Consider the following 17,461-nt stretch of genomic DNA (forward strand, 5'->3'; position numbering starts at 1 on the left):
CAAACCCCCCGAGATGCCCCCAAACCCCCTGAGATGCCCCCAAACCCCCCCTGAGATGCCCCCAGACGCCCGAGACGCCCCAGGTGTCCGTGCCGGGGTTACCTGGGCAGGTGAGGGCGGGCGGGGCGGGGCCGGGGGGCGTTGAGGCTGCGGCTCAGCAGGTGCGAGTAGCGCTCCGTCTGGCCCACGATGAAGTCCAGCTGCAGGTCCAGCGCCTTCTTGCGCTTCTCCTCGAGCCGCGACTGCTGCTTGAACTGCACCACCTGGATGGGGGGACACCTGGGGTCACCTGGGGGGCACCTGGGGGCACCTGGGCGCAGGCAGCGGGCACTGATGGGCACCCCGTGGGCAGCGGGGGGCATTGGTGGTCAGCAATGGTCATTGATGGTCATTGGTGGTCATCCAATGGTCCTTGATGGTCATTGATGGTCATTGATGGTTATTGATGGTCATTGGTGGTCATTGATGGGCACCCAATGGTCATTGATGGTCATTGATGGGCACCCCGTGGGCAGTGGTGGGCATTGGTGGTCAGCAATGGTCATTGATGGCCACTGATGGTCATTGATGGTCATCCAATGGTCCTTGATGGTCATCCAATGGTCACTGATGGTTATTGATGGTCATTGACGGTCATTGATGGACACCCAATGGTCATTGATGGTCATCCATGGGACCCAATGGTCACTGATGGGCACCCAATGGTCATTGACGGTCATTGGTTGTCATCCAATGGTCATTGATGGTCATCCAATGGTCATTGATGGTCATCCATGGGCACCCAGTGGTCAGCAATGGTCATTGATGGTCATCAATGGTCATTGGTGGTCATCAATGGTCATTGGTGGTCATTGATGGTCATTGATGGTCATCCATGGTCATCAATGGTCATCAATGGTCATTGATAGTCATTGATGGTCATTGATGGTCATCAATGGTCATTGATAGTCATCAATGGTCATTGGTGGTCATTGATGGTCATTGATGGTCATCCAATGGTCATTGACGGTCATCCAATGGTCATTGATGGTCATCAATGGTCACTGATGGTCATCAATGGTCATTGGTGGTCATTGATGGTCATCCAATGGTCATTGGTGGTCATTGATGGTCATCCATGGGCACCCAATGTTCAGCAATGGTCACTGATGGACACCCAATGGTCATTGATGGTCATTGATGGGCAGCCCGTGGGCAGTGGGGTGGATTGGTGGTCAGCAACGGTCAGCAATGGTCATTGGTGGTCATTGATGGTCATCCATAGGCACCCAATGGTCATTGATGGTCATTGATGGTCATTGGTGGTCATTGATGGTCATCCATAGGCACCCAATGGTCATTGATGGTCATTGATGGTCATCCATGGGCACCCAGTGGTCAGCAGTGGTCACTGATGGTCATCAATGGTCATTGATGGTCATTGATGGTCATCCAATGGTCATTGATGGGCACCCAATGGTCATTGATGGTTATTGATGGTCATCAATGGTCATTGATGGTCATCCATGGGCACCCAGTGGTCAGCAGTGGTCACTGATGGTCATCAATGGTCATTGATGGTCATTGATGGTCATCCAATGGTCATTGATGGTCATCCATGGGCACCCAGTGGGCAGCAGTGGTCATTGATAGTCATTGATGGTCATTGATGGTCATTGATGGTCATCAATGGGCACCAATGGTCATTGATGGTCATTGATGGTCATTGATGGTCACTGATGGTCATCAATGGGCACCAATGGTCATCGATGGTCATTGATGGTCACTGATGGTCAGCAACGGTCATTGATGGTCATCAATGGGCACCAATGGTCAGCAATGGTCATTCGTGGTCATTGATGGTCATTGATGGTCATTGATGGTCATCCATGGGCACCCAGTGGGCAGTAGTGGTCATTGATGGTCATCAATGGTCATTGGTGGTCATTGATGGTCATTGATGGTCATCCAATGGTCATTGATGGGCACCCAATGGTCACTGATGGTCATTGATGGTCATCCATGGGCACCCAGTGGGCAGCAGTGGTCATTGATAGTCATTGATGGTCATTGATGGTCATCAATGGGCACCAATGGTCATTGATGGTCATTGATGGTCATTGGTGGTCATTGGTGGTCATTGATGGTCACTGATGGTCATCAATGGGCACCAATGGTCATCGATGGTCATTGATGGTCACTGATGGTCAGCAACGGTCATTGATGGTCATCCAATGGGCACCAATGGTCAGCAATGGTCATTGGTGGTCATTGATGGTCATTGATGGTCATCAATGGGCACCAATGGTCATCGATGGTCATTGATGGTCACTGATGGTCAGCAATGGTCATTGATGGTCATTGATGGTCATCAATGGGCACCAATGGTCATTGATGGTCATTGATGGTCATTGATGGTCACTGATGGTCACTGATGGTCACTGATGGTCATTGATGGTCATTGATGGTCATTGATGGTCACTGATGGTCACTGATGGTCACCAATGGGCACCAATGGTCATTGATGGTCATTGATGGTCATTGGTGGTCATTGATGGTCATTGATGGTCATCCAATGGTCATTGATGGTCATTGATGGTCATCCAATGGTCATTGATGGTCATCCATGGGCACCAATGGTCATTGATGGTCATCCATGATCATTGATGGCCATCCATGGGCACCCAGTGGTCAGCAATGGTCATTGATGGTCATCCATGGTCATTGATGGTCATTGATGGGCACCCCATGGGCAGCGATGGGCATTGGTGGTCAGCAATGGTCAGCAATGGTCATCGTGGGCACCCAGTGATGTGCCCAGGTGTGCCCAGCTGCCCCCAGGTGTGTTTAACTGCCCCCAGGTGTGCCCAGCTGCCCCCAGGTGTATCCCAGGTGCCCCCAGATGTGCCCAGGTGCCCCCAGGTGTGCCCAGCTGCCCCCAGGTGTATCCCAGGTGCCCCCATGTTCCCCAGGTGCCCCCAGATGTGCCCAGCTGCCCCCAGGTGTGCCCCCAGGTGTGTTTAACTGCCCCAAAGTGTGCCCCCAGGTGTGCCTGGGTGCCCCCAGGTGTGTTTAACTGTCCCCATGTGCCCCCAAGTGTACCCCAGGTGCCCCCAGGTGTATTTAACTGTCCCCAAGCGTGCCCAGGTGCCCCCAGGTGTGCCCAGGTGTGTGTAACTGCCCCCAGGTGCCCCCAGCTGTGCCCAGGTGCCCCCAAGTGCCCGCAGGTGTGACCCAGGTGTCCCCAGGTGCCCCCAAGTGCCCCCAGGTGTATCCCAGGTGTGGCCACAGGCGTGCCCGCAGGTGTGACCCAGGTGTCCCCAGGTGTGCCCCCAGGTGTATCCCAGGTGTGCCCACAGGCGTGCCCAGGTGTGGCCACAGGCGTGCCCAGGTGTGCCCACAGGCGTGCCCGCAGGTGCCCCCATGTGCCCCCAGGTGTGTTTAACTGTCCCCAGGGGTACCCCAAGTGCCCGCAGGTGCCCCCAGGTGTGTTTAACTGCCCCCAGGTGTGCCCAGGTGTGCCCAGGTGTGCCCAGGTGTATTTAACTGTCCCCAAGTGTGCCCATGTGCCCCCAGGTGCCCCCAGGTGTGTTTAACTGCCCCCAGGTGTGTTTAACTGCCCCCAGGTGTGTTTAACTGCCCCCATGTGCCCCCAGGTGTATCCCAGGTGCCCCCAGGTGTGCCCCCAGGTGTGTTTAACTGCCCCCAGGTGTGTTTAACTGCCCCCAGGTGCCCCCAGGTGTGTTTAACTGCCCCCAGGTGCCCCCAGGTGTGTTTAACTGCCCCCAGGTGTGTTTAACTGCCCGCAGGTGTGCCCCCAGGTGCCCGCAGGTGTGCCCAGGTGTGTTTAACTGCCCCCAGGTGCCCCCAGGTGCCCCCAGGTGTGCCCAGGTGTGTTTAACTGCCCCCAGGTGCCCCAGGTGCCCGCAGGTGTGCCCCAGGTGTGCCCGCGGTGCCGGTACCTTCTCCACGCTGCTCCAGAAGTGGCGCACCTCGCGGGCGATGGCGGCGGCCACGCGGCGCAGCTTGGCCTGCTCCTCGCGCTTGGCGCGCTCCTGCCGCTGCCGCTGCTCCTCGTGGTGCCGCATCACCATGCGCACCACCTGGCACAGGTGCGGGCACAGGTGAGGGGCGCCGGAAACTCCCCAAAAACACCCCCGAAATAATCCCCAAAAAATCCACAAAAAATTCCCAAAAATTCCCCAAAAAATCCCCAAAAAAATCCCCCAAAAATCCCAAAAAAAGGCATAAAAATCCCCCAAAAAACCCTCAAAAATCCCCCAAAAAATCCCCCAAAAAATCCCCCAAGAAATCCCAAAAAAATTCCCCCAAAAATTCCCAAAAAATCCCCCCAAAAATCCTAAAAAAATCTTTAAAATATCCCCAAAAAATCCCCCAAGAAATCCCAAAAAAATCCCCCAAAAAATCCAAAAAAATCCCCCAAAAAATTCCCAAAAAATCCCCCCCAAAATCCTAAAAAAATCTTTAAAATATCCCCAAAAAATTCCCAAAAAATTCCCAAAACACTCCCAAAAAAATCCCCCAAAAAACCCCAAAATAATCCCCCCAAAAAATCCTAAACAAATCCTAAAAAAAACCCCAAAAAAGTCATTAAAATCCCCCAAAAAGCCCTCAAAAATCCCCCAAAAAATCCCCAAAAAATCCCCCAAAAATCCCCCAAGAAATCCCAAAAAAATCCCCCCAAAAATCACCAAAAATCCAAAAAAGTTCCCTTAAAATCCCCCAAAAATCCTAAAAAAATCTTTAAAATATCCCCAAAAAATCCCCCAAAAAATCCCCCAAGAAATCCCAAAAAAATCCCTCCAAAAATTCCCTAAAAATCCCCCAAAAATCCTAAAAAAATCTTTAAAATATCCCCAAAAAGTTCCCAAAAAATTCCCAAAACATTCCTAAAAAAATCCCAAAAAAATCCCCAAAAATCCCCCAAAAATCCCCCAAGAAATCCCAAAAAAATTCCCCCAAAAATTCCAAAAAAATCCTAAAAATTCCCAAAAAATCCCCCCAAAAATCCCAAAAAAACCCCAGAAAAAATCCCAAAAAAATACCCCAAAAAATCCTAAAAATATCCCCCAAAAAATCCCCAAAAAATGCCCCAAAAATCCTAAAAAAATCCCCCCAAAAATCCTAAAAATTTAAAAAAAAATCCCCCAAAATCTCAAAAAAATCCCCAAAAAATCCCCAAAACAATCCCCCAAAAAATCCTAAAACTATCCCCCCAAAAATCCCCAACAAATCCCCAAAAAATGCCCCAAAAAATCCTAAAAATTAAAAAAAAAAATCCCCAAAAAATCCCCCCAAAAATCTTAAAAAACCCTCCAAAAAATCCTAAAAATCCCAAAAGCATCCCAAAAATTCAAAAAAAAATCCCCCAAACAATCCTAAAAAAATCCCCAAAAATCCTTCAAAAATTCCCCAAGAAATCCTGAAAAAATCCCCCAAAAATCCCCAAAAATCCTCAAAAACTCCCAAAAAATCCTCAAAAAAATCCCCCAAAAAATCCCCAAAAAATCCTCAAAATATCCTTAAAAGTCCCCCCAAAAATTCCCAAAAAATCCCCAAAAAATCCTAAAATTCCCCCAAAAATCCCCCCAAAAATCCCAAAAAAGATTCCCAAAAAAATCCTAAAAAAATCCCCAAAAAGATCTCCCAAAAAATCCTAAAAAAATCCCCCAAAAAGTCCTGAAAATATCCCACAAAAAATTTCCCAACAAATCCCCAAAAAATCCTAAAAAAATCCCCCAAAAATTCATAAAAATCCCCCCAAAAAATCCCCAAAAAATCCCAAAAAAATCCCCCAAAATCCTAAAAAAGATCCCCAAAAATTCCCAAAAATCCCAGAAGAATCCTAAAAAAATCCCCAAAAATCCCCAAAAAAATCCCCAAAAAAAATCCCAAAAAATCCCCAAAAAAATCCTAAAAAAAAACCCCAAGAAATTCTGAAAAATGCCCCCAAAATCCTAAAAATCCCCAAAAAACCCCAAAAAAATCCTAAAAAAACCCCCAAAAAATCCCCAAAATCCACCCCAAAAATCCTTAAAAATCCCCACAAAAATCCCCAAAAAATCCCAAAAAAGTCCTAAAAAAAACCCCAAAAAACCCTAAAAATTCCCCAAAAATCCCCCAAAAAGATCCCCCAAAAATCCCCCAAAAAATCCTACAAATCCCCCCAAAATCCTAAAAATCAAAACAAAAAAAATCCCCAAAAATCGCACAAAAAATTTCACCCGTTTTTAATCCGATTTTTTTCCCGTTTTTGCCCAAATTTCACCCAAATTTCACCCAAATTTTGCCCAGCTGTGCCCAGGGTCAGGCCACAGCTTCTCCACGTGCCCAAACCCACCTGAGATGCCACCACAACTTCACAAAAGGCAAAAATCACCCAAAAAACCCCAAATTTCACCCGATTGTCATCGAAATTTCGCCAAATTTCACCCGATTTTTACCCAAATTTCGCTCAATTTTTGCCCAATATTCACCCAATTTTTGTCCAATTTTTGTCCAATTTTTGCCCAAATTTCACCCAAATTTTGCCCAAATGTGCCCAGGGTCAGGCCACAGCTTCTCCACGTGCCCAAACCCCCCTGAGATGCCACCACAGCCGTTCCTAGTGACCAAAAACCACCAAAAACCCCCCAAATTTCACCCGATTTTCATCAAAATTTCGCCAAATTTCACCTGATTTTCACCCAAATTTTGTCCAAATTTTCACCCAGGTGTGCCCCGCTGCAACCTGAGCTTCTCCAGGTGCCCAAACCCCCCTGAGATGCCACCACGGGGGTTCCTAGTGACCAAAAACCACCAAAAACCCCCCAAATTTCACCCGATTTTCATCAAAATTTCGCCAAATTTCACCCAATTTTCACCCAAATTTTGTCCAATTTCACCCAAATTTTGCTCAGATGTACCCAGGGTCAGGCCACAGCCTCTCCACGTGCCCAAACCCACCTGAGATGCCACCACAACTTCACAAAAAGGCAAAGATCACCCCAAAAAACCCCAAATTTCACCCGATTGTCATCGAAATTTCGCCCAATTTCACCCGATTTTTGCCCAAATTTCGCTCAATTTTTGCCCAAGTTTCACCCAAATTTTACCCAGCTGTGCCCAGGGTCAGGCCACAGCTTCTCCAGGTGCCCAAACCCCCTGAGATGCCACCACAGCCGTTCCTAGTGACCAAAAACCACCCAAACCTACCCAAATTTCACCCGATTTTCATCAAAATTTCACCAAATTTCGCCCGTTTTCTGTCCAATTTTCACCCAAATTTCATGAAATTTTCACCCAGCTGTGCCCAGGTGCCACCTGAGCTTCTCCACGTGTCCAAACCCACCTGAGATGCCACCACAACTTCACAAAAAGGCAAAGATCACCCAAAAAACCCCAAATTTCACCCGATTGTCATCGAAATTTCACCAAATTTCGCTCAATTTTTGCCCAAATTTCACCCAAATTTCACCCAAATTTTGCCCAAATGTGCCCAGGGTCAGGCCACAGCTTCTCCACGTGCCCAAACCCCCCTGAGATGCCACCACAGCTGCTCCTAGTGACCAAAAACCACCAAAACGCCCCCAAATTTCACCCGATTTCCATCAAAATTTCGCCAAATTTCACCCGATTTTCACCCAAATTTTGTCCAATTTCACTCAAATTTCATCCAATTTCCTCCCAGCTGTGCCCAGGTGCCACCTGAACTTCTCCATGTGTCCAAACCCCCCTGAGATGCCACCACAGCCGTTCCTAGTGACCAAAAACCACCAAAAACCCCCCAAATTTCACCCGATTTTCATCAAAATTTCGCCAAATTTCGCCCGTTTTCTGTCCAATTTTCACCCAAACTTCATGAAATTTTCACCCAGCTGTGCCCAGGTGCCACCTGAGCTTCTCCACGTGTCCAAACCCACCTGAGATGCCACCACAACTTCACAAAAAGGCAAAGATCACCCCAAAAAACCCCAAATTTCACCCGACTGTCATCGAAATTTCGCCCAAATTTCGCTCAATTTTTGCCCAAATTTCACCCAAGTTTCACCCAAATTTTGCCCAAATGTGCCCAGGGTCAGGCCACAGCTTCTCCACGTGCCCAAACCCCCCTGAGATGCCACCACAGCCGTTCCTAGTGACCAAAAACCACCCAAACCCACCCAAATTTCACCCTATTTTTATCAAAATTTCGCCAAATTTCACCCAATTTTCACCCAAATTTTGCCCAAATTTTCACCCAGGTGTGCCCCGCTGCAACCTGAGCTTCTCCAGGTGCCCAAACCCCCCTGAGATGCCACCACGGGGGTTCCTAGTGACCAAAAACCACCAAAACCCCCCAAATTTCACCCGATTTTCATCAAAATTTCGCCAAATTTCACCCGATTTTCACCCAAATTTTGCCCAAATTTCACCCAAATTTTGCTCAGATGTGTCCAGGGTCAGGCCACAGCTTCTCCAGGTGCCCAAACCCACCTGAGATGCCACCACAGCCGTTCCTAGTGACCAAAAACCACCCAAACCCCCCCAAATTTCACCCGATTTTCATCAAAATTTCGCCAAATTTCGCCTGACTTTCGCCCAAATTTCACCCAGCTGTGCCCAGGTGCCACCTGAGTTTCTCCAGGTGCTCAAACCCACCTGAGATGCCACCACAACTTCGCAAAAAGGCAAAGATCACCCCAAAAAAACCCCAAATTTCACCCGATTGTCATCGAAATTTCGCTCAAATTTCACCCGATCTTTGCCCAAATTTCACTCAATTTTTGCCCAAATTTCACCCAAATTTTGCCCAGATGTACCCAGGGTCAGGCCACAGCTTCTCCACGTGTCCAAACCCACCTGAGATGCCACCACAACTTCACAAAAAGGCAAAGATCACCCAAAAAACCCCAAATTTCACCCGATTGTCATCGAAATTTCGCCAAATTTCACCCGATCTTTGCCCAAATTTCGCTCAATTTTCACCCAAATTTCACCCAAATTTCACCCAAATTTCACCCAAATTTTGCTCAGATGTACCCAGGGTCAGGCCACAGCTTCTCCAGGTGCCCAAACCCCCCTGAGATGCCACCACAGCCGTTCCTAGTGACCAAAAACCACCAAAACCCCCCCAAATTTCACCCGATTTTCATCGAAATTTCGCCAAATTTCGCCCAATTTTCACCCGATTTTCGCCCAATTTTTGCCCAAATTTCACCCAAATTTTGCTCAGATGTGCCCAGGGTCAGGCCACAGCCTCTCCACGTGTCCAAACCCACCTGAGATGCCACCACAACTTCGCAAAAAGGCAAAAATCACCCAAAAAGCCCAAATTTCATCCGATTGTCATCGAAATTTCACCCAAATTTAGCTCAATTTTTGCCCAAATTTCACCCAAATTTCACCCAAATTTTGCCCAAATGTGCCCAGGGTCAGGCCACAGCTTCTCCAGGTGCCCAAACCCCCCTGAGATGCCACCACAGCCGTTCCTAGTGACCAAAAACCACCAAAACCCCCCCAAATTTCACCCGATTTCCATCAAAATTTCACCAAATTTCACCCGATTTTCACCCCATTTTTTTCCAATTTCACTCAAATTTCATCCAATTTCCTCCCAGCTGTGCCCAGGTGCCACCTGAACTTCTCCATGTGTCCAAACCCCCCTGAGATGCCACCACAGCCGTTCCTAGTGACCAAAAACCCCCCAAATTTCACCCGATTTTTATCAAAATTTCGCCAAATTTCACCCAATTTTCACCTGATTTTCGCCCAAATTTTGCCCAATTTCACCCAAATTTTGCCCAAATGTGCCCAGGGTCAGGCCACAGCTTCTCCACGTGCCCAAACCCCCCTGAGATGCCACCACAGCTGCTCCTAGTGACCAAAAACCACCAAAACGCCCCCAAATTTCACCCGATTTCCATCAAAATTTCACCAAATTTCACCCGATTTTCACCCCATTTTTGTCCAATTTCACTCAAATTTCATCCAATTTCCTCCCAGCTGTGCCCAGGTGCCACCTGAACTTCTCCATGTGTCCAAACCCCCCTGAGATGCCACCACAGCCGTTCCTAGTGACCAAAAACCACCAAAACCCCCCAAATTTCACCCGATTTTCATCAAAATTTCGCCAAATTTCGCCCGTTTTCTGTCCAATTTTCACCCAAATTTCATGAAATTTTCACCCAGCTGTGCCCAGGTGCCACCTGAGCTTCTCCAGGTGCCCAAACCCACCTGAGATGCCACCACAACTTGGCAAAAAGGCAAAGATCACCCCAAAAAACCCCAAATTTCACCCGATTGTCATCGAAATTTCGCCCAAATTTCGCTCGATTTTTGCCCAAATTTCACCCAAATTTCACCCAAATTTTGCCCAAATGTGCCCAGGGTCAGGCCACAGCTTCTCCACGTGTCCAAACCCCCCTGAGATGCCACCACGGGGGTTCCTAGTGACCAAAAACCACCCAAACCCACCCAAATTTCATCGAAATTTCGCCAAATTTCGCTGAATTTTAACACAAATTTTGTCCAATTTCACCCAAATTTCACCCAAATTTTGCTCAGATGTGCCCAGGGTCAGGCCACAGCCTCTCCAGGTGCCCAAACCCACCTGAGATGCCACCACAACTTCACAAAAAGGCAAAGATCACCCAAAAAAACCCCAAATTTCACCCGATTGTCATCGAAATTTTGCCCAAATTTCGCTCAATTTTTGCCCAAATTTCACTCAAATTTCACCCAAATTTTGCCCAAATGTGCCCAGGGTCAGGCCACAGCTTCTCCACGTGCCCAAACCCCCCTGAGATGCCACCACAGCTGCTCCTAGTGACCAAAAACCACCAAAACGCCCCCAAATTTCACCCGATTTCCATCAAAATTTCACCAAATTTCACCCGATTTTCACCCCATTTTTGTCCAATTTCACTCAAATTTCATCCAATTTCCTCCCAGCTGTGCCCAGGTGCCACCTGAACTTCTCCATGTGTCCAAACCCCCCTGAGATGCCACCACAGCCGTTCCTAGTGACCAAAAACCACCAAAACCCCCCAAATTTCACCCGATTTTCATCAAAATTTCGCCAAATTTCGCCCGTTTTCTGTCCAATTTTCACCCAAATTTCATGAAATTTTCACCCAGCTGTGCCCAGGTGCCACCTGAGCTTCTCCAGGTGCCCAAACCCACCTGAGATGCCACCACAACTTGGCAAAAAGGCAAAGATCACCCCAAAAAACCCCAAATTTCACCCGATTGTCATCGAAATTTCGCCCAAATTTCGCTCGATTTTTGCCCAAATTTCACCCAAATTTCACCCAAATTTTGCCCAAATGTGCCCAGGGTCAGGCCACAGCTTCTCCACGTGTCCAAACCCCCCTGAGATGCCACCACGGGGGTTCCTAGTGACCAAAAACCACCCAAACCCACCCAAATTTCATCGAAATTTCGCCAAATTTCGCTGAATTTTAACACAAATTTTGTCCAATTTCACCCAAATTTCACCCAAATTTTGCTCAGATGTGCCCAGGGTCAGGCCACAGCCTCTCCAGGTGCCCAAACCCACCTGAGATGCCACCACAACTTCACAAAAAGGCAAAGATCACCCAAAAAAACCCCAAATTTCACCCGATTGTCATGAAATTTTGCCCAAATTTCGCTCAATTTTTGCCCAAATTTCACTCAAATTTCACCCAAATTTTGCCCAAATGTGCCCAGGGTCAGGCCACAGCTTCTCCACGTGTCCAAACCCCCCTGAGATGCCACCACAGCTGTTCCTAGTGACCAAAAACCACCAAAAACCCCCCAAATTTCACCCGATTTCCATCGAAATTTCGCCAAATTTCGCTAAATTTTAACCCAAATTTTGTCCAATTTCACCCAAATTTCAGCCAAATTTTGCTCAGATGTGCCCAGGGTCAGGGCACAGCTTCTCCACGTGCCCAAACCCCCCTGAGATGCCACCACAGCCGTTCCTAGTGACCAAAAACCACCAAAAATCACCCGAAACTCCACCAAAAATTGCCCGAATTTCACCCGATTGTCATCGAAATTTCGCCAAATTTCGCCAAATTTCGCTGAATTTTAACCCAAATTTCGTCCAATTTCACCCAAGTTTCAGCCAAATTTCACCCAGATGTGTCCAGGGTCAGGCCACAGCTTTTCCACGTGTCCAAACCCACCTGAGATGCCACCACAACTTCACAAAAAGGCAAAGATCACCCAAAAAAACCCCAAATTTCACCCGATTGTCATCGAAATTTCACCAAATTTCACCCGATTTTTGCCCAAATTTCGCTCAATTTTCACCCAAATTTCACCCAAATTTCACCCAAATTTTGCTCAGATGTACCCAGGATCAGGCCACAGCTTCTCCAGGTGCCCAAACCCCCCTGAGATGCCACCACAGCCGTTCCTAGTGACCAAAAACCACCAAAAATCTCCCGAAACTCCACCAAAAATTGCCCGAATTTCACCCGATTGTCATCGAAATTTCACCAAATTTCGCTGAATTTTAACCCAAATTTCGTCCAATTTCACCCAAATTTCACCCAAATTTTGCCCAGCTGTGCCCAGGGTCAGGCCACAGCTTCTCCACGTGCCCAAACCCACCTGAGATGCCACCACAACTTCACAAAAAGGCAAAGATCACCCCAAAAAACCCAAATTTCACCCGATTGTCATCGAAATTTCGCCCAAATTTCACCCGATTTTTGCCCAAATTTCACCCGATTTTTGCCCAAATTTCACCCGATTTTTGCCCAACTTTTGCCCAAGTTTCACCCAAATTTCATGAAATTTTCACCCAGCTGTGCCCAGGTGCCACCTGAGCTTCTCCACGTGTCCAAACCCACCTGAGATGCCACCACAACTTCGCAAAAAGGCCAAAATCACCCAAAAAACCCAAATTTCACCCGATTGTCATCGAAATTTCACCAAATTTCGCTCAATTTTTGCCCAAAGTTCACCCAAGTTTCAGCCAAATTTTGCTCAGATGTGCCCAGGGTCAGGCCACAGCTTCTCCACGTGCCCAAACCCCCCTGAGATGCCACCACAGCCGTTCCTAGTGATCAAAAACCACCCAAACCCACCCAAATTTCACCCTATTTTTATCAAAATTTCGCCAAATTTCACCCAATTTTCACCCAAATTTTGCCCAAATTTTCACCCAGGTGTGCCCCGCTGCAACCTGAGCTTCTCCAGGTGCCCAAACCCCCCTGAGATGCCACCACGGGGGTTCCTAGTGACCAAAAACCACCAAAACCCCCCAAATTTCACCCGATTTTCATCAAAATTTCGCCAAATTTCACCCGATTTTCACCCAAATTTTGCCCAATTTCACCCAAATTTTGCCCAGCTGTGCCCAGGGTCAGGCCACAGCTTCTCCACGTGCCCAAACCCCCCTGAGATGCCACCACAGCCGTTCCTAGTGACCAAAAACCACCAAAAACCCCCCAAATTTCACCCTATTTTTATCAAAATTTCGCCAAATTTCGCCCAATTTTCACCCAATTTTCGCCAAATTTTTGCCCAAATTTCACCCAAATTTTGCCCAGATGTGTCCAGGGTCAGGCCACAGCTTCTCCAGGTGCCCAAACCCCCCTGAGATGCCACCACTGCCGTTCCTAGTGACCAAAAACCACCAAACCCACCCAAATTTCACCCGATTTTCATCAAAATTTCGCCAAATTTCACCCGATTTTCACCCGATTTTCACCCAAATTTCGCCAAACTTCCCCCAAACTTCACCTTCCTGGCCACGCCCCTCTTCCAGCGGCGCTCCTGGGCGAAGTCGGCCGCCAGCCACTGCATCTCCTCGCACAGGTAATCCCAGTGCACCTTGGGCCGCGCCGGCTCGGGCACCTTGGGCAGGCGCCGCAGGGACCAGAAGCCCTCGCGCTTCATCTCGGCCACGCGGTGCTCCACCTCGGCCTCCTGCACGGGGGCAGAGCGGGCAGTCACGAAACCAGCGAAGAACGGCCAGAAAAGGCAAAAACAAGGGAAAAAATCGCAAAAAAATCGGGTTTTTTATCACAAAATTGGAATAGATTTGGTTTATTTTACTCAAAACCTCATCAAGTTTACCTGGTGAGAGGTGAGCACAAGTAAGGGACAGGGGAGAGAAATGAAATCAAAGAAAAGCAAAAAAAGGCAAAAAAAAGGGAAAAAATCGCTAAAAATTCGGGTTTTTTATCACAAAATTGGAATAAATTTGGTTTATTTCGCTCATTTTGTCTGGAGACAGGTGAGGGATGGGACAGGGACAGGGCAGGGACAGGGGAGAGGAATAAAATAAAATAAAAAAGCAAAAAAAAGCAAAAAAACCCCAAAAAAATTGCGAAAAATTCCGATTTTTTATCACGAAATTTGGATAAATTTGAATAAATTTGAATAAATTTGAATACACTTGAATCACTTTGATTGATTTCACTCAAAAGCTCCTAAAGCATTTACCTGGGACAGGGCAGGGACAGGGGAGAGAAATGAAATCAAAAAAAGGCAAAAAATGCAAAAAAAAGGGAAAAAATCGCAAAAAATTCACATTTTTTATCACGGAATTGGAATAAATTTGGTTTATTTCGCTCATTTTATCTGGAGACAGGTGAGGGACGGGGGAGAGACAGGGGAGAGAAATAAAATAAATAAAAGAATCAAAAAAAAGCAAAAAAAGCCAAAAAAAAAGGCAAAAAATTCCGATTTTTTATCACAAAATTTGAATAAATTTGAATACATTTGAATAAATTTGATTGATTGCACTCAAAAGCTCCTAAAGCATTTACCTGGGACAGGGCAGGGACAGGGGAGAGAAATGAAATCAAAGAAAAGCAAAAAAATGCAAAAAAAAGGGAAAAAATCGCAAAAAATTCACATTTTTTATCACAAAATTGGAATAAATTTGGTTTATTTCGCTCATTTTATCTGGAGACAGGTGAGGGACAGGGCAGGGACAGGGGAGAGAAATAAAATAAATAAAAGAAGCAAAAAAAAGCAAAAAAACCCCCAAAAAATCGCGAAAAATTCCGATTTTTTATCACGAAATTTGAATAAATTTGAATAAATTTGAATAAATTTGAATAAATTTGAATAAATTTGAATAAATTTGATTGATTGCACTCAAAAGCTCCTAAAGCATTTACCTGGGACAGGGCAGGGACAGGGGAGAGAAATGAAATCAAAAAAAGGCAAAAAAATGCAAAAAAAAGGGAAAAAATCGCAAAAAATTCACATTTTTTATCACAAAATTGGAATAAATTTGGTTTATTTCGCTCATTTTGTCTGGAGACAGGTGAGGGACAGGGGAGAGACAGGGGAGAGAAATAAAATAAATAAAAGAAGCAAAAAAAAGCAAAAAAAGCCAAAAAAATGGCAAAAAATTCCGATTTTTTGTCACAAAATTTGAATAAATTTGAATAAATTTGAATAAATTTGATTTATTGCACTCAAAAGCTCCTAAAGCATTTACCTGGGACAGGGCAGGGACAGGGGAGAGAAATGAAATCAAAAAAATACAAAAAAATGCAAAAAAAAGGGAAAAAATCGCAAAAAATTCACATTTTTTATCACAAAATTGGCATAAATTTGGTTTATTTTACTCAAAACCTCATCAAGTTTACCTGGTGAGAGGTGAGCACAGGTCAGGGACAGGGGAGAGAAACAAAATTAAAAAAAAAACCAAAAAAATTTGCAAAAAACCCCTAAAAATGGCAAAAAATTCCGATTTTTTATCACAGAATTTGAATAAATTCGAATGAATTTGAATAAATTTTGATTGATTTCACTCAAAAGCTCCTAAAGCATTTACCTGGGACAGGGCAGGGACAGGGGAGAGAAATGAAATCAAAAAAATGCAAAAAAAGGCAAAAAAAAGGGAAAAAATCGCAAAAAATTCACATTTTTTATCACAAAATTGGAATAAATTTGGTTTATTTCGCTCATTTTATCTGGAGACAGGTGAGGGACGGGGCAGGGACAAGGGAGAGAAATAAAATAAATAAAAGAAGCAAAAAAAAGCAAAAAAAGCCAAAAAAAAGGCAAAAAATTCCAATTTTTTATCACAAAATTTGAATAAATTTGAATAAATTTGAATAAATTTGAATACACTTGAATCACTTTGATTGATTTCACTCAAAAGCTCCTAAAGCATTTACCTGGGACAGGGCAGGGACAGGGGAGAGAAATGAAACTAAAAAAAATACAAAAAAATGCAAAAAAAAGGGAAAAAATCGCAAAAAATTCACATTTTTTATCACAAAATTGGAATAAATTTGGTTTATTTCGCTCATTTTATCTGGAGACAGGTGAGGGACGGGGCCGGGACAGGGCAGGGACAGGGGAGAGAAATAAAATAAATAAAAGAAGCAAAAAAAAGCAAAAAAACCCCAAAAAATCGCGAAAAATTCCGATTTTTTATCACGAAATTTGAATAAATTTGAATAAATTTGAATAAATTTGAATAAATTTGATTGATTTCACTCAAAAGCTCCTAAAGCATTTACCTGGGACAGGGCAGGGACAGGGGAGAGAAATGAAATCAAAAAAATACAAAAAAAATGCAAAAAAAAGAGAAAAAATCGCAAAAAATTAGGGTTTTTTATCACGGAATTGGCATAAATTTGGTTTATTTTACTCAAAACCTCATCAAGTTTACCTGGTGAGAGGTGAGCACAGGTCAGGGACAGGGGAGAGAAACAAAATTAAAAAAAAACAAAAAATTTGCAAAAAACCCCTAAAAATGGCAAAAAATTCCGATTTTTTATCACAAAATTTGAATAAATTCGAATGAATTTGAATAAATTTGATTGATTTCACTCAAAAGCTCCTAAAGCATTTACCTGGGACAGGGCAGGGACAGGGGAGAGAAATAAAATCAAAAAAATGCAAAAAAGGCAAAAAAAAGGGAAAAAATCGCAAAAAATTCACATTTTTTATCACAAAATTGGAATAAATTTGAATAAATTTGAATACATTTGAATAAATTTGATTGATTTCACTCAAAAGCTCCTAAAGCATTTACCTGGGACAGGGCAGGGACAGGGGAGAGGAATAAAATAAAATAAAAAAGCAAAAAAAGCAAAAAAGCCCAAAAAAATCGCGAAAAATTCCATTTTTTATCACGAAATTTGAATAAATTTGAATAAATTTGAATACACTTGAATAAACTTGATTGATTGCACTCAAAAGCTCCTAAAGCATTTACCTGGGACAGGGCAGGGGCAGGGGAGAGAAATGAAATCCAAAAAAAGCAGAAAAAATCACAAAAAATTTGGATTTTTTATCCCAACATTGGAATAAATTGGGAAATTTGCATACATTTGAATTGCAAAATTTGAATAAATCGGAGCTGTTCTGCTCCAAATCTAAGAAAGGTTTTTACCTGGGACAGGTCAGGGACAGGGGAGAGGAATAAAATAAATAAAAGAAGCAAAAAAAAGCAAAAAAACCCCAAAAAAATAGCGAAAAATTCCCATTTTTTATCACAAAATTTGAATAAATTTAAGGGGGAGAAATT

The 17,461-nt window shown here is 44.8% G+C and overlaps 1 protein-coding gene across 1 annotated transcript; it reads right to left on the reverse strand.

Annotated features, from left to right (window-relative positions):
• Positions 1 to 97: 97 nt before the first annotated feature.
• LOC115916394 (helicase SRCAP-like) lies at positions 98 to 13,909 on the reverse strand. Its single transcript, XM_030970104.1, has 3 exons — positions 13,702 to 13,909; positions 3,942 to 4,082; positions 98 to 263 (listed from the first exon to the last, which is right to left on the reverse strand). Exons 1-3 carry the CDS (start codon positions 13,855 to 13,857, stop codon positions 99 to 101), a joined length of 462 nt encoding a protein of 153 aa, XP_030825964.1. The 5' UTR covers positions 13,858 to 13,909; the 3' UTR covers position 98.
• Between the last annotated feature and the right edge of the window lie 3,552 nt (positions 13,910 to 17,461).

This window comes from Camarhynchus parvulus, unplaced genomic scaffold, assembly GCF_901933205.1.
Source record: "Camarhynchus parvulus unplaced genomic scaffold, STF_HiC, whole genome shotgun sequence".
NCBI lineage: Eukaryota > Metazoa > Chordata > Aves > Passeriformes > Thraupidae > Camarhynchus > Camarhynchus parvulus.

What these genes read in the sequence shown, in the direction of transcription:
- LOC115916394 (XM_030970104.1), bottom strand. Translation starts at nt 13,857, where the DNA reads ATGAAGCGCGAGGGCTTCTGGTCCCTGCGGCGCCTGCCCAAGGTGCCC. An exon ending in AGAGGGGCGTGGCCAGGAAG is followed by an intron (nt 4,083 to 13,701) that starts GTGAAGTTTGGG and finishes CACCTGTGCCAG; the next exon opens with GTGGTGCGCATGGTGATGCG. An exon ending in TCTGGAGCAGCGTGGAGAAG is followed by an intron (nt 264 to 3,941) that starts GTACCGGCACCG and finishes CCCCCCATCCAG; the next exon opens with GTGGTGCAGTTCAAGCAGCA.